The sequence below is a fragment of the Chelonia mydas genome, chromosome 24 (assembly GCF_015237465.2).
Source record: "Chelonia mydas isolate rCheMyd1 chromosome 24, rCheMyd1.pri.v2, whole genome shotgun sequence".
NCBI classification, from domain to species: domain Eukaryota; kingdom Metazoa; phylum Chordata; order Testudines; family Cheloniidae; genus Chelonia; species Chelonia mydas.
This window is the reverse complement of record NC_051264.2, coordinates 3,449,409-3,471,264: the sequence shown is the minus strand read 5'-3', so window position 1 is coordinate 3,471,264 and position 21,856 is coordinate 3,449,409. Positions and strand designations below refer to the sequence as shown.

The following is a 21,856-nucleotide window of genomic DNA, read 5'->3' as shown; positions in this document are numbered from 1 at the left end:
GGCCCTTTATTCATTGCAGTCATTTGGAAAAGCTGGAGAAGACCTATATATTTAAGAAATATTTGCTGGAACAATATAAACACTCAAGTATTATCTTATGCCTGCTCATTTTTTTGATAACCAGACATTTTGCTGCAACTAGATTACAGCCATTAACGCGCGGGGCTGACAGTGGGAGTCTGGGTGGCTGGTGGCCGGGGCTCCCGCTCTCAGCTGCCCAGCTGACAAAATTGCAGCGGAAGCCGAATATTGCGGGACTCACAATTACCACAATATTGCAAATTCAACAAGAACAGGCACTACCCTGGAGCTTCCTCCCAACAGGTGACCAGGGAAAGGGCAGAATCTTTGGAGTGCCCAGGGGTTAGGGCATTAGCCTGGGGTTTCATACACGTTAAGGCCAGAAGGAAGCATTAGCTCATCTCTCCTGATTTCGTGTATATCATGGGCCATTACATGACACCCAATCACACCTATATACAGCCCAATGATGCTGGACTAAAGCATTTCAGTCATCAAAAGACGAACCCATTGGTTGCCAAAGGCGGCAAACAGTGCCCCTGTGCCAGAGATGGTGATTTCCTGCAATATCTTTGGGGGATCTTACTGCGTTAAATTAATGTATCAGTGTGGGCCAGGGATTGTCTGTAATCCCATAGCGGGGGAGAGGGACCGCAGCCCTCCAGGCTCAAAGAACAGTGTGTATGTGTGGAGGGGGTGATGAGGCAAATGGAGGGTGGAGGGTGTGTGTGTGTGTGGGCGGGGGTGATGAGGCAAATTCACTCAGGTTGTAACACCTCCAGGGAGGTCCCACCATCGGGAGTGGGTGCATATTCTGGTTCAAATTGGTTTCTCCAGAGACCAATGGGCAAAGGAAGGTCTTTTGGATAAAGAGCCTGAGTTTAAAGTGACTCAGGGCCTGCTTTCGGATCCAGCATACCGAGAGGATCTTCTGTCCAAGGGGGTCCCCAATCCTTCCTGGGAAGGGTAGGAAAGACTTTGGCCTACAGAGGCCCTGTGAGGCTGCGGGTCAAGCTTTTAGCCACCAGCGAGGAACTGTTATTGTTTGATGTGTTTTCTCTGTAATGCTTTTACTTTAAAAATAAAAGTGCTTACTTATAAAGAGCTGAGCAGTAACTTGTGACTGCTGGAAATTCATCTGCTCCTAACCTCTGAGGAGAAAGCAGAATGCAGGCGCTGGCCTGGTTAAGCCGTCTGGCTTGCTGGGCAACCCAGTGTAGTCAGGAACTGTGCAGCCTGGAAAGGAGGGCCGTGCTTCTCACAGGCATTGTGAGGCTATTTGCAGGTAAAACTAGTGTAGTGCTCGGAGAATATAGTGCATACAGCAGATGGTCTCAGGCTGGTGAGTCCTTTACACAGCTCCCACTTAGTGAATTCCTGCAGGCTGGCTTTTCACATGTTGGTCCTGCACTGGCTTAAGCAAAGCTGAGGTGCTCAATCCTGGCTTGTGTTGCAATAGGAGGAGGAAAGGCCGCAGCATCCCACCTAGAAAGAAGGCACAATGCCCTCGTGGGTCCTGACAAGACTAATGTAAACCCTTAACTCTGACCTCTATTTGGGGCTTACCTTAAAGCTCCTTGTTTTAAAAGCTTGCAAGAAAATCTGAGTTTTCATTTCTTTAAAGGTAAGTTTCTAGCCTTGTGGTTGCAGAGAAAATCTTGAAGACATGAATCGAGTGACTAGAAGCGCTGAAACAAAAGGCAAAGAAAAAGAACTGAATGGTGGTTATTTTTGTTTTTACAAAAATCTCCGGCTTTATAAGCCAGTCTTGTGATTTTGTGGGGCCTGATTTATGGGGTTTAGATGCTGATCTATTGACACGTGCAGTTTACATGGTTCACTCTTTATGTTCAGGGGATGGTATGTGTCTGTGAAAGTGTGAGGTTGAAGTTGATGGTTTGTGGGCGTTAGAGGAATAGGGGTAGTGCTTCTATTGTCTAGGAGCTGACAGCACGCTTCATGGTAGGGGATGGTTAAGGTGACAGATAGTTGTTATTTTTGGAGAAGGGAGCTTCCTAGTCCAACTGGTCATTTCTTTGCTTTTCAGGAACTGAATTGGGTGGGTTTTTCTTTTAAGCAATCTTAGCTGTTACTTAACATTGGCTTTTTGTTTTGTATTAACTGTCTAGCTATCTATATATAGACAGACATCACATTCTATTTAGCTGTGAGCTGCTGGAGAGCTGTGCAGTAAAGGATTAAGCAGTGTGACTCTATATACTTTGAATACTTTCCACCCCAAAGAAAAAAGGAAAGACACAGCAGACCAAAAACAGGAAACATGCGTGGTCCCACAAGAAACTTGCGTCTTATTTGAATACACCTGGTCTTACTGTATGCTGTATCAGCAGACCTTTAAATACTAAGTCCACTGCAAGCAAAGTTTCATGCGTCGAGAGATGGACTGCAGTGAATGCATTTTGCTGATCATTTCTTTTTGCTGTGCTGGGGGTACGTACGTTTTCCTATGGTTAAAAGTCTTGGTGCAAATTGATTTGAGGGCATATGCTGTTCAGAGCTATATGTGACAACTGCGTTTATCAAGCATGAGGCAGATGCTGCTGTGCTTTATAGCCAGAATCCAAATCTGCACTGAAAAGAGGAACAGCTTTCTGCAGAGGGTGTAGAGATCATATTGTTTTAATCTGTGGATGCTCACAGGACTGTGAAGGGAGCTGAGAACCAAGATAGAGAGATCCAGCAAGGAATCATTTTACAATGTATATTAGAGCTGGGTGAATAATTTCTAACAAATCCTTCGGTACCTGTCTCTGCCACCCTTACTCACGGTGTGTGTAGTGCCTGATTTCACAAGTAGTCCCGTTGACTTCAATGGAACTATTTAGGGAATCTGTCACTTACTGTCCTTCACAGGGAGCTGAGCCGCTGGGGGTCCTAGTCTGTGACTGGGGGTCTGAGATGCTACCACACTAAATAATAACAATTAATTAATGCCTAGGAGGAACGGGGTGAAATTAGCACCAGGGAAGATTGAGGCTGGCTGTCAGGTGAAGTTTACAAACGGTGAGCTCTGTCTGTCAGGCTGTTGAATGGGGGGTCAGCCCCAAAGTTTACATCACTTGAAACTAGATGGCTCAAAGTCTAGAAATGGATTGCGTTGCAAACCTCCATGGAACAGCTTGTAGGGAGCCAGCATGCACTGGCCAGGGTGATCCTGGCGGGACGGATGAAATTACCCTAATTCTGCAGGTCTTTGCGATCTCGGATTTCTATGCAGAGAAGACTCTGTTCTTTTCAGGGCTCTGGAGGTGGCTATACTGGCTGCTATATGTCCAGGGATGCATGTACGGTGTCTTGCTAAAGGGAGCGTGTGTCTAGTGGTTAGATTGGAAGTCAGCACTGCTGGGATCTGTTCCCAGTTTGCGGGGGATGTGTGTCTAGTGGTTAGAGTAGGGGGAATGGGAGTCAAGACTCCTGGGGTCCTATTAGGATTTTTCTGTTATTCAGGGCAGGCGTAACAACTGTCAAAACTGAAGATTAAAAAAATCTTTCCTATTATTTGAAGATTGTTTAAAAAGCAAAGTACGTGCAGGACAATGAGGACGTGCCTCACGTCAAACAAAGCAACGGGAACCGGAGCTGAAGTTGATTCTCTCTCCGTAACTCTGTTATTGTGCCTCCATCTTAGACAGGGCTCAGTGAGGATGCTTTGCCCACCCCTAGCCCCTTCCATTCATGGGTCTCTAAACCCCTTCGAGGCATTAATGACAGAGGCGCTCAAACTCTTTGGGAGGGCGGCCAGTATATTATCCCCATTTCACAGAAGGGGCGGACCAGGAAGGCTGACAGATTGCCCATAATTACACACCCAGGCAGCAGCAGAGATGGACATAGGACCCCTGACTCCTAGTCCTCTGCTCTAACCGGTAACCTAGACACTAGTTCAGAGCCAGATCTAGAACCCAGGAGTCCAGGCTCCCACGCTCCTGTTCGAGCCACTAAGAAACATTAACAATGTGCAAGACACCATCTATTGAATGGGCTGCAATATGGGGCAAAATGAGATGAGTTCAAGAAAAGGAGAAGACCATGAGACAGCCTCAGTTTGGAATTTCTCATTGGTTTGGTTGGTTCAAAACTGGCTCCATCCCAGGCGAATACAGGCTGTAACTTCCCCTTGGGTTTTCCTGTGTCGGGGGCATACCAAAAAAGTCCCAGATGGCATGAGACCCGCTTTAGACTTACTGCCCATCTCTGATTCCATCGGGAGCTTTTCCCTTGGAATGCTGCTGGTCCTGGACTCTAGCCAGGTTTTAACCTGGATTCTGTCTTACTCGGTTTTGCCTGTTGTCAGAGTTCAAATGAGATGCCTGCTTCATACTGGATGTGCGCTCTGGCTGGGAACTCTGCCCTGGCAGAGGGATTTTCAAGATGATCTAACAGGGCTTTTCTATCAGTCACTATTAAGATCCTAATCATAACACACCACTCTGGGGCCTGGTTCTCATCTACACTCTGTGCTATTAGCATAAATGAAAATCAAGATCTTCGTCTATTCCTGCCACATCCTGGTAACACACAGCTACATGATGGGTTAGCTATTTTGTTTGTGGTATTTACTGAAACTGAACAACTGTGTGTTTGCAAACTAGGCAGGATGGGGATCTGCTATCTGGGGGGGCAGAACCCCTCTTTGTTGTTTCTCTGCGTTGGGGCAAACCCCCTCCTCTCATGGAAATAATTCACAGGAAAGAGCAGGTGGTAAAATGAGTTGGTTTTGCTTCCAGTTTAACTGACAACAGCAACACAGTCAACGATGAGCTGTCATCCCTCACAACTAATGTTTCCTACCAAAACAAAGCTTGGTAATCAATAGGATGGGTGAATGTGATTCATTGTACCCTAGGTAAGGGGTGGAAAAGGGCTCTCAGGGACTTCCCCCAACCAAGGAGGGCTGACGCCTTCACAAAATTATTTCCAGGAGAAATGGACAGTGCTATGTATCCACACACACACACATCAAAACAGGGAGGCTTAAAATTGTTTTTATTAACCAGTTTTTCCATAGCGCGGCTCAGTCCATTGTCTGAGCACCTAATGAGAGTTCAGCCTTACAGTAGCCCGGTGTGAAGGAGAAGTATTATGACCCTCCTCTCACAGATGGGGGCCTGACATTTGCAACAGGCCTTTTGGGTGCCCAACTTGAGACACTTGAAAGGCACTTGCCTTTCAGAAGGCAGGTGCTCAGCACTCTCTGACAAGGCAGTCCCTCTGAGCTGTCTCACGTTTCATGGATTTTAAGGCCAGAAGAGACCATTAGATCCTCCAATCCCACAGGTCATTCAATTTCACCCTCTGACCCCTGTATTGAGCCCAGTAACTTGTGTGTGGCTAACACATTTCTTCCAGAAAGGCCTCCAGTCTTCATCTGAGACGTCAAGAGACGGAGACACCACTACTTCCCTCGGTACTTTGCTCCAATGGTTAATCGCTCTCCCTGTTAGAAATCTCAGCCTTATTTCTAAAGTTGGGTACCCAAAATCACGAGCCACGTTTGAAAATCTTAGCTGGGGAAACCGAGGACCAGAGCTTTACCTAAGGCCATGCAGGGAGTGTATAGCAGAGGCAGGAATTGCATGTGGATTTCTTGGTCTGCAGCCTAGTGCCTCAAACACAAGATCATCTTTTCCTCCCTCAAAGGCTCCGTTCCATCGGCTGATCACTGCTGAATTCCATCCGCTGTGAGATTTCATTGCAAACATTTTGCAGCGCTCCCTTCTTGAGAATTGAGCCCAGTCTAGTTTTAAGGGATTCAAGTGATGGGTCTCCTACGTGACCCCACAATCTAACAGACCTTACTGAATGGAGATTTCCCTGGGAGACTCCATCGAAATTTCCCCTTGCACAATTTCAGCTCATTCCTCCTGGGCATTGTTCCACCCTGAACAATTCCCCTCCTGTCAAATACTTATAGACAGTGACCTGTCTCCTTACCCGCATTGCTGTGGTGGTGAATGCCTGCAGCCCCTCATATTAAGGTTCCATTTAGGGTGAATGAACAAATCGATGATGCAAGCATGTTACAGACATGTGCTATGGATGAGTGGTTTTCAAGCTGTGGTCTGCGGACCCCTGGGGGTCTGCAGACTATGTCTAAGATTTCCAATGGGATCCGCACCTCCATTTGAAATGTTTTAGAGGTTTGCAAATGAAAAGAAGGTTGAAAACCATTGCTCTACATGGTCCTAAGCACATCAGCTGAAGGTAGTCTAGCAGGCTGGGCCGTGTAATCATCCGTTCCAATAGGTCATTTATTAAAACAACGGATTCCTCATTTATTAACCTTTTATCAGTCATTTATAGCTAACCCTTGCAAGAGTCATTTTTTTCCCTCTGAACTTATTTGGATTTGTCATCTCCTTCCTGAGCCCACAGTTCCCAGAAAAGAGCACAGTAATCTAACTAAGCCTCAAGTTGCCAGGGACTGTCACCTCCAGCATGGAGTCTGTCTCAGAACTGCTCTGAGTCAAGCAAAGGCTTTCCCCTTTGTCCTGCACTTAAAGGCCTCCTCAGAGTCCTGGGGGTTTCGAACGTCGGCTCCGGATGCCTTCAAAACAGGGCAAGCGCCGCTCATCAATGCAGATGCTTTGTTGCTTTACTGAGTCAGGGTCTCTTTGCACGTTCTGCTCTGGCTTTGCAACGGAGCCTTCGTCCGACTCTGAACCAGTTTTTATACCGGTTTAGCTCTTTCATTTAGGGCTGTGAGTTTGAATTCTACCAGTGTAGTTAGACCAGTGCCACCTGGGGTAATTAGACCAGTACAATCCTTAGACCAGTATAACTTATTCCCCTTCTCTGGAGGAATAACTCGCCCAATATAAAGCACCTTTCTACCTGTCTAACTGCATTCACACTGCGGGGGATTGTATCGCTTTAACTAGCCCGGCATCGTTAAAGTGGTACAAGCTGTGAGTGTAGACAAGGCCTTGGTGTGATTAGCAACTAAGCAGGGGAATGATGAAAGCAGCAGGGAGATCATCATAGAGCTGCCATTTTTTCTGACAACCTAAAAGCACTTGAAGAAAACCGTTGCTGAAAATGAAAACTTTTTCACTTGTGTCGATTTTTCAAGGGAACACAACTCATTTCCTGTCGGCTCGCGAAGGGAGCGGGGGTTCTTGGGGCGCGAACCAGCCCAGGCGTTGACCAACCGGGCCAGCCCCTGCCGCCCTGACCTTGCCGTGCAAGCATAGCCACTAATTTCAGCAGGACAACGGGCCAGATCCTCAGCTGGTGTCACGCGGTGTCACAGCCCTACATCAACTTACAGTAGCTGGTCTCTGAGCTATTGACATCAGTGCAACGCTGGCCAAACAGCCCGGGCTGGAGGTCTGGCTGCCATTGACTTCAATGGAGAACAGCCGAGTGACAGCAGGTGCAGACTTCTTAGAAAGACACGCGGTGCAATTGTCCCTATTTTTAACCTACTCAAATAGAGACGGAACATCCATTGAAAACGTTTTCTGTCTCTTGACCGAGTGGGCTGGTGTGTTCTTGGCCCTGGTGGATATTGGGGTGTTCCCAGCTTTGGACCGCCAAGCGTTCTCGTTACTACAAATCGAAAGGTCCGTCAACACTGCACCCGCCTTTCAGTGGCACGTGGAGTCCATACGCCGTGCTCCTTCTAGCCCGGGTATAAACAGCTGTACAGCCAGCGAGGCAATGCTTAGGCAAGTAGAATAAAGACATGCCTGAACCCTGAGGTATGTACCCTACGTTCTCTCTACATACCCAAGCTGGGCTTCCCTTGTCTACGCTGTGATTTTTTCGCAGCCTAGTGTCCCCCTGCCTTCCCTCCGCCAGAGCCTTTCATTGCCACTTGTAGACAATGGTTCCTTCTCGGGAACAGAGCAGGGGAGGGAGAAATTCAGAGAGGCACAATCGAAACCCTGCTTCCCACTTCCACCAGCAGCACCATCAACAGCCTCTGGCCCTCACTAACTGTGCAGCGCTGGATGGTGTGCTGGGGGCAGAGCCAAGACTGCCCTCCTCCCTGCCCACTTGTCTTACTCCCCCTTGTGCACAGTCAACCTGTGGAACTCCTTGCCAGAAGATGTTGTGAAGGCCAAGACTATAGCAGGGTTCAAAAAAGAACTAGATAAGTTCCTGGAGGATAGGTCCATCAATGGCTATTAGCCAGGATGGGCAGGGATGGTGTCCCTAGCCTCTGTTTGCCAAAAGCGGGGAATGGACAACAGGGGCTGGATCACTTGATGATTCCCTGTTCTGTTCATTCCCTCTGAAGCACCTGGCACTGGCCACTGTTGGAAGACAGGATGCTGGGCTGGATGGACCTTTGGTCTGACCCAGTGGGGCCGTTCTTATGGAGCAGCAGTGCCACCCAAGACACAAGCACACTCTTAGTAATGGAACAGGGCTTGCTAGTTGGTGGACCTTGGCCACCAAACTTTTGCTGGCTTGTTGCCAACTCTTGTAATTTTATCATGAGTTTGCCTTTTGGTGGAGGGGGAGAGAGGTTTCTTCAAACCCCAGGTCCTGGAGTCACGTGATTAGGTGAGTATCTCCGCTTTCATTAGAAATAATAATGAAAGTAAGTTTCTAGCGCTCCTGTTTGTGGAGCAAAGCTACAAAGGAAGCCTGACTGTAACCCTAAAGGCTCAGCAAGCAGATGGCAAATAAAAGAGCTCCAGAATGTATAACTTTTTAAACATCTCATGATGTTTTTGAGGTCTGACGCGTGATTTTTGCACTCTTGGGGTGGACGACGCTGTGTGTGTTGCCGTCTGTAAAACATCAACTCATGTCTGTGCTAACTCTGTTTCATTGCTCCTTGCAGGCATGAGCTCTGGGTCGGAAAAAACGGTCTACGGAAGCCTGGGGGGCTCAACGCTGTTGAGCATAACGCCGGAACTTCAGAATTTTACTCTGCAATTTGGCAAAGCTCTATGGAAAGTAGGTGCGTCGGCTAAAGACACAAAGACATTTATCGTCGAGTATTCTGGAAATCTTACCAATTTAATGGCAGATAAAGAGCGGATCAAGTTTCATCCCGAGAACTTCTCCTTGGAAATACTGGAGACCAGGAGAGAGGATGCAGGGCACTATGAATACACGGTGAACAAACGCTTTGAGGAACAGTCTTTGCAGTTCCGGTTGGAAGTGTATGGTAATGAGCACAGTATTCGTATGCGGGTTTGGGGACCTACCCTGGGACCCCGATCGCTGGTCTAGCTCTGTGGCTGGTCAGTTCCTAGGAGAAAAGGCTATTGGCCTGATGAAAATGGTGCATGCTTTCAGTTATTCCAGCCTCAGATAGCAGGGGGTCCTGGAGGGAGTGGGGCAAGAGTGCTGGCTGTGGGAGGAGCTGCTACCTATTCCAGTCCCAGCCTCTCCCTGCAAGGGGTGCTGGAGAGACCCTGGCACTCACCCCTCCATCTGCCTCAGTATGGTTCAAACACCCGCCAGCACCCAATGGCCCACACGCCCTTTGGTACCCACCCACCTACCCAGCACACCCAGACACCCTCCTCCCCACCTGCTACGGACACCCCAGCACCCAGACACCCTAGCGAGAGGGCCCACGTTTTGTGCAAGCCTTGCGTGGAGCAGATAATCTGACATTCATGGGTGTATGCAAATTATTCACAAATATGCAAATGATCTCATGACATAATTTGCATAAAACACGACTCATGGAGCTGCATCGAACTTGGCAGCCAGGGGAGGCCTCAGCAGCTAGGACTTGCTGCTCAGTCCAATGGCGCCGATGTTGCCGGCATCTAAATGCCCTGGAGGTGGGATGACCCAGAGCAGGACTGGGAGCCACATCAGGCCGGCAGCCTTTCACGCAGGGCTGTCAGTTCCATCCTTCCCCAGATAATCAGTTTGTCTCCCCTCCCTGTCACTCCCTACAGAGCAGGTGTCCATCCCCAACATCCAGATGGTCAGCAAGACCCTGGGGAACGAGAGCTGCGCCATGAACCTGAGCTGCCTGGTGACGAGCGGGGACAACGTGACCTACAGCTGGAACTGCAGCGAGGGCAACACCTCCCAGCTGCACCCATACAATGACAGCTTCCTGCACCTCTCCTTCACCCCGGGGGAGGGCAGTGTCTCTTGCACCTGCACCGCCAGGAACAGAGTCAGCCAGCGAGCCACCAGGCTCAGCTTCCCCGTGGAGTGCAGCAACAAGCCAGGCGGTAAGTGGTGCTGGAGGAGAGAGGGGCAAATCCCCTCTTGCTGTGCAGTGGCTGGGCCCACCGGTGCCAAGGGCCGCTTGGCTGTTGGCTGCGTTGGCACCAGGGTTTGGTTCTATGGGCCAGATCCCCAGCTGGCGTAAATCAGCTGCACCAGGCCTTGGCCCAACATCCTTACCTTGCAGTGGGTCTCCCAGGCAGGCTCTGGATCCATCTATACCCTCAGGGCCCATGTCTCTGAGCTCAGAACTGAGCCCTGGGCCCTGCCAACCTGGCTTAAACTCATGGGCACTGCCCAAGACATGGGCATTGAGACTGGCTCTGAAGGAAGCATTGGTACCTAAGTGGGCCAGATCCTCAGCTGGTGCATATCAGCATAGCTCCATTGAAATCAACGGGCCTGATTCTCTTCTTGCATATGCCCATGTAAAGCAGGACTAGCTCAAAGGGCCCATTTCAGCAGCCAGATGCGGGCTCCGGGCATTCAGAGGTCTGGGTAAGGAGCCCTCTGTAGTGGTCCTACAAACCCCCAAACTACACCTCATATTCTTGAGCTCCATCTGCTGGCACCTTATCTACTCACTATTTACATCTAGACAGACACTGGGACTGGTCAGTTTCCTTGTGGGGCTGAGGACATTGAGGGCTGATTTACACCAGGGTCTTTTACACCACTCTGGCTGCATAAAGCAGCCTTAATGAGGGCCCTGACTGTAATTTGCATCCACTTTAAAGACCTCTTTGCCCTGCGGGAGCTTTAATGTAAATAAAAATACCACCTCTGGTTTCATGGTCGCTTGGTTTTCAGAGCTAATCATGCAGCAGCCTCGGCTACAGTACAGGAAAGCCCAAGGTTGGACGTAAATCGCACCTAGACTGTAACATTAAAACCCTCTGTGGGAACTTCCTCTCGAATAGCCTCTGAGGGATAGAACTCTCTCTCTCTCATTGGGGTTTTTCTGACACCTCTTTTATGACGCGGGGGACTTTTATGGGGTGTTTTAATGAGATATTTAAACCTCAACCTGGGACATTTTTCTTTTAAGTCTCCATTCCTTTGAAGGAACATTGTCAGAGGCCACAAGCCTCAGATTTCCACCCTGCCCCTTGCTAGCCTGTGTTGGTGGGGGGAAACCCACCCCCTTAATTAGCTGGACCAGGCCCTTTACAAACATAGACCATATGATAGTCCTACTGCAAAAGTAACTAGAGCATCAGGGCTGGGAGCCAACTCCTAAGGAGCAGAACCAGTATAGACATAAAAAAGCACAACAAGGAGTCTGTGCCTGATTTTCATTCACCCCTAGGCCTCTTTACGCCTCATGGTAAAGGGACCTTGGAGTGAGTGGGAATCAGATCCACGGTTGTTTGACACTAGGACTCCCATTGTCTCCTTGGTTCCTTGTGCTCCCACCTTTGACCTGTTGTCCCTTGGGTTCTACATAGATTGGGAGCTCTTTGGGGCGGGGCAGTCCCTTTGCTCTGTGTTTGTACAGCACCTAATGCCATGGGGGCCCGGTCCGCGACGGGGGCTCCTAGACACCCCCCAGTACCAACGATAGCTAGTAATAATGAGAGATCAGCATTCGGTGTAGTCCATCCTCCGTGGCGTCACCCCGCCGCAGGGGCGTCCCCGCCCGCGGGAGCTTGGCAAGCCAGCTGTGTGAATGGAGTCAGGCCGCTGTAAAACCAGAGCGAAGCAGCGACGGGTGGAGCAGCTCCAGGCATTTGGCACGTGATTGGGAAGCGTAAGAATTCGGCCCCCTAGGACCACATTTTAAGAGCGCTTGTAAGCGGGTGCTCTCACCTTTAGGGTGCCTCCTTGTGCCTGGACACAGGGTTACAGGGGACTTCACCTCTCCCATCCTCCTCCCACTGCCTTGGCCCCGCGATGGCCAGTTCCAGCCAGTGTCTTCTTTCGACTTCCCCTCCAGGGTCGTCAAGGGCCCAGCCCTTCTGCCAAGTCACGTGACAGTTCACGCCCCTCCCGGGGTTACTAAAGCTCCAACTTAAAGTGCACGAACAAACAATGTCCCCCCTCTCTGTTCTGCCCCTCTGGGGCTCGACTGGACTCCTTGGCTTCTTGGCCCCGGCCGAGGTCCTCCTGAACGGCTTCTTCCCCAGCACAATTCCCCCCTTCTCCCTCCCCTACGCTACACCCTGGGGTACCTCAGCCTGGCCTCCGGCAGCTCCTCCCAGAGGAGAACTCGCCTTGTTCGCCTTCCAGCATCCTCCTTCCTCCACTGAGGTCCCAGCTCCAGTTAAGTAGCTCTGGTCCTGCTTCACCATCGCAGCTCGGGTCACTAATTAACCCTTATGCTGCCAGCTCACCAGTGAGGCTGAGGGACAGCAAGAGACTTAGGGTTGGATGTTTAAAGGTATTTAGGTGCCCAACTCTCATTGGTTTCAATGGGCATTGGGTGCAAAAGTACCTTTAAAAATCCAGCCCCTAGTGACTTTTGAATTTCAATTAGATTTAGGCTTTTAAAGCCCAGACCCTCAAAGGTATTTAGGTTCCTAACTTCCTTTGAAACCAATGGGAGTAAGGAGCTTGAATACCATTGAGAATCTGGGTGCTTGGGCTCCTAAATCATTTAAGTGCTTTTGAAAATTTTTCCCTGATCTAGCAAAACACAAGCGTGCTTAACTTTAAGCACATGAGTAGCTCTAGTATATAGACAATGGATCTGACGCTCAGCTACACTGAAGTCTACACATGTGTAAAGGGGTTGTAATTGACTCCCGCTTTTATGTCCCCTTTACTCTGCCAGAGAGAGTCCCAATGGGGCTATTTACACATCTAAAGTGAAGCCCGGATTGGGACCTTCCATACCTTCTGCTGATTCTGCACTTCCTGTGTTTTCTGTCTCTTGTACACAAAGATAATAAATTGCGATTAAAAAGATAAATGAAGCGGCAATGTGATCTGAAAGCCGCATGAGCCCTCACTCCTGTTTAACGATCACCCCCACCCCCTCAGAACAGTGCACCAAATTCAGGGACCAGTTACTGAGCATCTTCTTTTCTTTGTAAATTACTTTCCAGGCTCGCTCAGGAATGAGCTCTTGGAATTCATCGTGCCAATAGCCATTGTGGGGGTTCTGGTCCTCTGTGCAGGGGTCACATACCGGCTACGACACAAAGGTAGGATTTCAAGGCATTGGGAACTTGTTATGGTCTTAGGCCAAGTCCACACTGTAAACCTAACTTCTGTGGGCACACAGCCGCCGGCACAAGCTTGTGCGTGGCTACACCTTGCCGGTATTGAGTGTACTATCAGCGTGGGGCATTGTGGGACGGCTCGTGAAAGCCAGTAACAGTCGATGTAAGCCATGGAGTGTCTACCCTGACACCGCGTCCGCCGAATTACACCTCCCGTGACGCTACGCCGCTCGGGGAGCTGGAGTTAACTGGGCGCAGCAGGACAGGTAAATTAGCGGGAGCCAAACTGAAGCGTAGCCAGTTCCAGCGTTAGGCTGAGGTGAGCTGCTGTGCATTGATCGGAGACCAAGCCGCTGTCCTGGTCAGTGCGCAGCTTTGTACCAGTGTGATGCGGCCAGCGAGAGCTCTAGTCATTTACACCAGCACAACCCTAGTGATACTGGTCTGAAGGCATCTTAGTATAGCTTATTCCCCTTCCCACACGACACTAAACACCTTTCCTACTGGCCTAACTTCGTCCACTCAAGGGCGGGGGGGATTTGTAGCACTTTACGCCAATATAGTTAAAGCCATATGACATTTGTGTTTAGATGAGTCTTTAGGGTGAACTTTATCCCTGTGCAAAGGGCCAGCACGCAGTCTTTGCACCACGTAAGTTCGCCTTCATTAGCCTGTGGAACTCATTGCCACAAGGTGTCATTGAGGCCAAACATTTAGCAGCATTCAAAGCAGGGTTGGACACATACACCAGATAATGAGAACATCCAGAGTTTTGTCTGTCTAAGGTACTTACCTGGCGCCCATCACTGCAGCAACGGGGCATCTCACAATTTTTAATACAGTCATCCTCGCAGCACCCCTGTGATGTAGGGAAGTGCTGTTTTTTTACTCATGGGGACCGCAGGCACGGAGAGATTGAGGCCAGGCCTACACTGGAAAAGCTTTGCGGGTATATAGCTATCCTGACAAACCTTCCTAGTGCAGATGCAGTTTATGCGGCAAAAGTTGCTTTTGCTGGTGTGGCATATACTGGCTCCCCAAAGGAAATAAGCCATAACCACAAAAGCGCTTCTTTTCTGGTGCAATTTTGCCTATGCTAGGGCTTTTGCTGGTGTTAAAACGTCATTAAAGATCTCACCCCTAACTACTTGACTACTCCAGCAAAAGGTTCTAGTGCAGACCTGGCCTTCAGCAGCTGGTGCTTGGCCGCTGTCAGATACGGGAGCGTGGGCTAATAGACCCTGGGTTTGACCCAGTCTGGAAATGCCCGCATGCGTCTCTGCACATGAGTGAATTTCACCTGTATTGAGCAGTCTAGCATGGGGAAGAGACTAGCCATGCATTCAGTCTCAAGGGAGCTCCACCTAGTAGTTATTTTAGTTTTAAAGAGAACAGAAGCATACAGAGTTAAGAGGCAGGAAGGAAGGTTTAAAAAAAAATGTAACCACTCGAACATCATGTGAGTCAGATATTCATAATATACTCTTCTGATATGATCGCCTCTCATGACTTCAAGGGGAAGTGAAGGATCCTAGCTTAGATATACCATGCTAGGTATCTCACATACATCTTAGATAAATAGAAAGGCATGGTGCAAGTAATTTACCCTTGTGCTTCACTTTGTGCAGGCACTTATGTTAGTGCAACATGAGTGCAAATCAGAACAACAGTGTTTCACACCCACTTTGCATAGGTGCAAATGTCTGCACAAAGTGCCAGGCAATGGCTGATCCTCCTAGAAGTTGTACTTTGGGCACCTCATGCGCCCATTGTCCTCTATAGGCCAGACGCCTGGTTAAACTACGTGTCCCATGATGCATGGCTCTCTCCCTTCTTCATGAGGAGAGCAGGTATAGCATAGGAATCCTGGTGCAAGGTGCATCATGGGAGATGCAGTCCAGCCAGAGAGTTCAGCCCATAAAGAAGAATGGGAGCATAAATCATCTGGAACTACAACTTCCATGAGGCCATTTTAAATGGACATATTTCAACTTTTGGCTTAATTTTTTTTTTCAATATTGTGACAAAATATTGAAATTTTCTGTCAAAAGCAGATGCTTTTCATGAAAAATTTTTGTTTGAGAACCTTAATTTTTCTGTCAAAAAATCCTATGGATGGAAAATTTTTGACCTGCCCTGTCCATCAGCCTTTCACGACACCCAGTGGAGTTGAACGGGGATGTGACTGGTTTCAGGTGGCTGAACTTCCGAAAGCTTGGGAACTGCTATCTTAGAGGAAGCCAGAATTTCATTAGGACCTTATTGGGTGACGAACGCTTAGACTGCAAGAATTGTGATGTATTCTGACAGGTCCTTGCCTGTATCTCTACGAATCTAGACTGCAAGGCTGACATGGTCACATTTGTGTGTCTCCTGCCCTAAAAACCCTTGCAATTGTTTTTCCAATCAGGCCAAAAAGAGCATTCTCAGCTGAAGGAGGAAAAGGAAAGTTGCACAATTTACTCACAAGTCCAGAGGGTGGAGGTGAGTTTGGGCGTTTGCTCTTCGTGTGCGACAGAACTTGGGTGCAGCCCCCCCAGCCCCCACCTCGGCGGCCATGGCCTTCCATTGGAAGGTTAAAGTCCCATCTACAACATGAGTGAATTCTACCCAGGGAAGCGGGCCACAAGGCTCATGTATCACTTACGTCCTGCTTTGCTAGAGTTTGAGTCGTGCATAGGCGTTTCCACACAAAGGGGAGTTGACACCCTTCTGGGACTGATTTTAAACTGCATTAGCATCCAGCTGTACTCAGAAAACTCACCATGTTCACCTAGCTTAGGGCTGCCAACTCTCCAGGATTGGCCTGGAGTCTCCAGGAATTAAAGATTAATCTTTAATTAAAGATTATGTCAAGCGATGAAATCTCCAGGAATCCATCCAGCCAAAATCGGCAACCCTAACCTAGGTCCTTCCTGCTCCCTGGACCTGCGCCCGAGTCGTGAGTCACTGAGTCTTCTCATTTTACCACCCTGAAGAAGTTTACGTCCCGTCTGCCGAGAAGGGACAGACGCAGCTATGGGGTGTGTGACAGATTCCACTCTGTCTCGCACAGCAGCCCTGGCCCCAGCTGAGTTTTCACAGGGGCAATTTCAGAGAAGCCTCTATGGGTATGTCTGCACTGCAGCTCTGTGGGACCCGGGCTTGTGGACTCTGTATTTACAAGCCTGCACCTGAGCATCCAGGCTGTATCGTAAACCTGGGCTTCCAATTGCTGGACCTGGGTCTCACAGCCTTGCTAACCCATCCATACTGCATGACACAGACCTTCTGACTCGGAGCTGCGGCTTGAGCTGTGTCCAGGCTACAAAATGACAGGGCTTGGACCTGAGTCCCAGCTGGGCTTGGGCTCTGACCATCTCCTTCACAGGGTCCTGAGTGCTCGCTGACCCGAGTCAGACTGATTTGTGTGTGGATGGAAAGGGGGCTAGGGCTCACACCTCAGTCAATGCCCGGCCATAGCGTGGGGTGTAGACATTCATGCAGCTCTGCGGGACTTGAGAACTAGCCCCATGTTTCTCACCTCTCAGTGACTCCCTGATCTAGTCACTAAGAGGACATTTTGCGTTGGTTTCCTAGCAGCCAGCCCGGCTACATTCCCTGCTGGGCAAGCCATGCTGAGTTCTTCCCTTCTTGCAAATCACCCGAGGTTCTGCAGGCCAAATTCTGCCCTCAGTGACCCCCGTGCAGCCCTGTTGCCTGCCACAGCCATGCGATCGCAGGGCTCGAGCGCACTGAGCAAGAGGCACGGAGCGAGAGGCACTTCGCGCACCGTTCAGCTGCTGATGTATTTGAAGGAGTCGCCTGGTGCAATGTTACAAACTTCTCCCCGCCATAACATGGCTGTCGTGCATGAGGGCTGGTCAACGAAAACGCTTCCAAGGCCCCCCGTAAGGAGAATCTTACCTGCTGCAGCATAAATACTGATAACATCAGAGACAGACCCAAGGACAGACCTGAATGGAGAGCAACTAGCCCTGTCACAGTGTCCTACTGGAAGCAGTTCCTGACCACTAAACCCCCGACCTGCCTAACGCTGAGGTCATTTCCTAGTTCAGTGGGAGTTTACCCAAGTAATGCCCCAAAACATGGCTCTGCTCACTGGCTGAGTCTCAAAGAGAAGGCAGGGAGCCCTGCGAGCCAGACACTTTTGGCCACTGGGTGTCGATAGAGGCTCAGCATTGAATCCGTACATAGCGTGGACCAAAGGACGCACTATGAGATCAAAAGGAGGACTTGTGGCACCTTAGAGACTAACAAATTTATTTGAGCATAAGCTTTCGTGAGCTACAGCTCACTTCATCGGATGCTGTAGCTCACGAAAGCTTATGCTCAAATAAATTTGTTAGTCTCTAAGGTGCCACAAGTCCTCCTTTTCTTTTTGCGAATACAGACTAACACGGCTGCTACTCTGAAACCTGTCACTATGAGATCAGAATCAGGTTTTTTTGTTGCAAAAGCTGAGGTGGCTAAAGCAGGCTGTCGGGGACGGTGTGGAGCGGCTGTGCAGTGCCTGGGGATTTCGCCTCTGGGCGGCTGGCTTGGCCCCCGGCGGCAGTCACACTCCAGCGAGATGAGTTTGGTCTCTGGCCAGGCACTGGCAGGCAATGGGCCATGGCTGGGAGCTCTCTGCATGTCCTGCTGGGAGAGACTGGGGCGGGAGCAGCAAGGAGCACCCTCAAATCAACCCCTCTTTGAGCATGCAGCCCCACTGCACATCTGGCCAGTTCTGCTGGCTGGTGGTGGTGTAGAGAGGCATGCTGGCCTACATGCTGGCCTGGGGGAATCTAGCCTGTAATTCAGAAGCGGCCAGTGTAACGTCAGCTTCGTCAGACACAATTTCTCCCAAGACCCTCCCAGTCACAGGTGGTTTCCTGGCCCACCTTTGAGCACGGTCTCCAGGAGGCTGAGTGCCGCAGTTAGCATATGCCGCTCTCCCTATCTGGGCAGGAAGTGGTGGGTTCCTTCCGCTGAAGACGTTGAGTTCACAGGTTTCTCTCTTTGCACAGCAGCCGAAAAGCCCTCGCCCCCCTCCCGTGGAGGAGAGGTCTGAGTGCACCACCATCTACGTCTCCGCCACCGGGCTACCTCCAGACACTACTCAGGTGAGAGGGAGTTCGTGTGCCTTTAACTGCCAGCCCTGCAGCTAAAGCATCCCCTTGGAGGAAACGGCTGTCATCAGCGATCCCCCCCTGCAAGGAGCTCCTCGCTCCTATTGCGTCCAGCCCTTCGCTCTAGGAGCAGACGGTTGGGTCACCACAAAAAAATTGGGCCAACCCATGCTGAGCAGAAACGAGGTTGGGCCCAATCCTCCACTGGGTTCAGTGGAGTTACTCCTGATTTACATCTGCCGAGGGGCCGGCCCTGGAGGTGCAGATGAGCGTGTCTGGGGATGTTTGCCCAACTCATTCGCTGGCACTAGAAATGTCAGGCCTGGGAACGCAGGCAAAGCACCGGGAAGCTTTTTCGGCAGCCGAGTTGGCCATTTGCACAACAGCCCCGCAGCATGAGGTGCCAACGGGTTTTCATCCCTGAACGTTCAGCCCCACAGCACAAATCTCTGACCCTGAGCTCCAGGATTAGATTGTAACGTAGGACCAGCAGGGACCTCCTGGGTCCCAGAGGCCTGTCCCTGCTCTCTCAGCCACCCCCCTCGCAGAATCCCATTCATAAACTTGATCAAATTCCATCCTCAGACCAACTGGGCAGTTTGCCCATCCCCCTTCCCCTCTCCCCACTACTGAGAGGCAGCCCCAGAACCTCCCTCCTCTGATGGTTAGAAATCTTCTCATCTCCAGCCTCAATTTACTCCTGGCCGGTTTATCCCCATTTGTTCTGGTGCCAATATTGTCCATTAGTTTCAATGGCTCTTCTCCCTCCCTGGTGTTTCCCCCGCTGTATGCACAGAGAGCAATGAGATTCCCCTCTCAGCCTGCCTTTGGCTAGGCTAAACAAGCTGAGCTCTTTTGGCCCTCTCTGGAAAGATCAGCCCTCCATTCCCCTGCTCACCCTGGCAGCCCTTCTCTGCCCCTGCTCCAGTTTGAATTAGATGGCAGCAGTAGTAGGCTGTTATCTTCCAGTGGCCCACCACACACACACGCACACACACTCTGCCAGCGTATTACACGTCTCCTTCTTCCTGCAGGGCTGGGAGCAGGACAGGCAATTCTTGAACTCAGCTCCCCACTGATGGGCCAGAGGGTGCTTTGCTTCCCGCTCCCTTTAATGCTGGAAGTGGCAGCAGAGGCCATGGGGCTGCAGGGGGGTTTGTCGGCTCATCAATCCATGAGCATTACTTGGTTTGCGCACTCACTGTCTGTTCTTGCCCTATTTTCTTTCCCAGCCCCAAGATCCAGGGCTGATGACCATTTATGCCAGTGTGATGCCCATAACAAGCTGAGACCCTCCCCGGGGAATGTGCAAAATTGTAGCTGCTCTGGAGACACCGACGGACTTTTACCCTGCACGCAGCAGAAACCCATCTCTCCAGCTGGCTGAACTTTTACCCACGTCCACGTGAAACCCCCTTGGCTCCACAGAAACGGGATAAAACTCCACCGTGCAATAGCGTTTGGCATAACCATGCCTCATTGCATCCCAACCGAGTCCCAAGGCTGTAAACGAGAGTCACAGAGTTTGTAACAGCAGAGCAGAGGGGAAGAATCTAAGTGAAGCGAGACATCCATGAGGGACTTTGCTATTGACTTTACGTGAGAGGCTCCCAAAGACAACGATGATGGGTGGCCGTATAAAACCCTAGGTTGGACAGATAGAGAGACAAGCACAGGAAAAAGAGGGAGGATTGCAGGTGAGACTGGCTAGGTGAGGAGACAGAGGGAGATACAGAAAGGCTGTTCCAGGTGACCGGAGCTGCAAAGGAGAAGGTTCTCTCACCACCGGCAGCCAGATGGTGCAATGGCTCCGAAAGGAGGCTGATGCTGGAGGACTAGAGGGGAGCAGAGACAGTGAATCTGTCTATTGCAAGTTCCATGGAGGGTTTCAAAAATAAAGCGAACTGGATCCAAGGGGCTGATTTTCAGCTGGTGTAAATCAACTTAGCTCCCTGGTCTGCAATGGGGCTACAGATTTACATCCTCAGTGAATTTGGCCCAGGTGAATGCTGTCCCTATGCATTATCACCCCACTGCTGATAGGATAGAAATGTTAGACCTGGCTCTCAGTCCCAGAGCAGGAGCAGGCTCCATGGGGATTCTGCTGTGGGCTCAGGGAGGGTTAATCCTGATTCAATCAGCTTCACACTGAGGATCAATTTTCCCCTGTCTGCTTCTGCATAGTGCCAAGGAGGGTGAAATTCACCCCGCACAGAGGTCCAGCATGAGGCCTGCACGCCAGTTTGACCTTAAATCCCCCCTGCTCAATTCCACAGACAAGCCCCCACTTGTAATACTGGCTCTGTCGGCCGTGGGGCTTGAACCCTGGATCTTAAAGCATGAGTCTCCCAGCCATGTTGCAAGCTCACCAACCTTGCTATGCGGGCCAGTCACCCCTACATGGGGACAGAGTGGCTTGCACATAGGACTGATTGGAGAAACATCCACCAAACCCTCTTCCATAGAAACGTGCAGTTCTACGCCGTGCAAAGTCAGGTCAATTTTTTGCTGGAATTTCATTTCAGAAGAAAACCGGGGGCGGAAATTCCAATACTGTTGCGACGTCCCATTCTGACAGTTCTGAATTATTTTAAAATTCTGCATCAGATATTACAATGCCTCTCACATATTTGCGTTCTACTACGGCGTTTGTAGAAAAGCTGAACTCAGCATGAAATGGCATCAAAGCGAAATGTTCCGAGTGCCCCCAAGCAATTGCGATTTGTCGTTTTGATTCAGAATGAAGCCATATTTTGAAATCTCTAGTTATACATAGCCCTTGGGCCGGCCCTCTGCGCAGGGGTGAATTTCACCATCAGAGACTAGACCCCCCCCCCCCCCAAGCCCAGAAAATGTCACAACCATGGGCAGACTCATTCCTGATGTACTTACCCCTCTGACCTGTGAGAAGGGGTAGGGATAGTCTGATAAATGACACAGACTGTTTTTAAAAGGTTCTCATGTTGCATTAACTTGGGAGGCAACATGGTCTAGAAGTCCGAGTGTAGTGACTAAGCATCCGGACTCCTGGGTTCCAGTCTTAGCTCTGCTACCGACTCTCTATGCGACCTTGGGTGAGTCCCTTTGCCTCCCTGGGGGGCTCAGTTTCCCCCAAGCTGTAAAATGGGGATCATGATACTGACATACAGCATGGCTGGAGAACAGCATTTGTAAATTGCTTTGGAAACCTCAGAGAACAACTTAATGTTATTTGTGCAGCGTGAGCTGACTGTGTGCGCCAGCTATAGGAAAGGAGAAAAAAAAATAATGCCCTGACAATAAAATCCTTGTAGCGAGGCAGTTACCTGCTCCTAGAGAAAAGTCTAAGCTGACTGGGGAAGCAGCCACAGCTGGGGCCACGCCCATATCAGGCCACAGCTGTTA

The 21,856-nt window shown here is 50.1% G+C and overlaps 1 protein-coding gene across 2 annotated transcripts; it reads left to right on the top strand.

Annotated features, from left to right (window-relative positions):
• The first annotated feature begins 1,898 nt into the window (after nucleotides 1-1,898).
• Nucleotides 1,899-20,386, top strand: SLAMF1 (signaling lymphocytic activation molecule family member 1). Of its 2 annotated transcripts, none has more exons than XM_027827025.3 (7): nucleotides 1,899-2,472; nucleotides 8,840-9,169; nucleotides 9,918-10,202; nucleotides 13,245-13,343; nucleotides 15,772-15,845; nucleotides 18,371-18,466; nucleotides 19,705-20,386. In XM_027827025.3, exons 1-7 carry the CDS (start codon nucleotides 2,409-2,411, stop codon nucleotides 19,759-19,761), a joined length of 1,005 nt encoding a protein of 334 aa, XP_027682826.1. In that variant the 5' UTR covers nucleotides 1,899-2,408; the 3' UTR covers nucleotides 19,762-20,386. The 2 variants fall into 2 exon arrangements, with proteins under 2 accessions (XP_027682826.1, XP_037738618.1); XM_037882690.2 differs by having other exon boundaries at nucleotides 1,948-2,472; nucleotides 18,374-18,466.
• The last annotated feature ends 1,470 nt before the right edge of the window (nucleotides 20,387-21,856 follow it).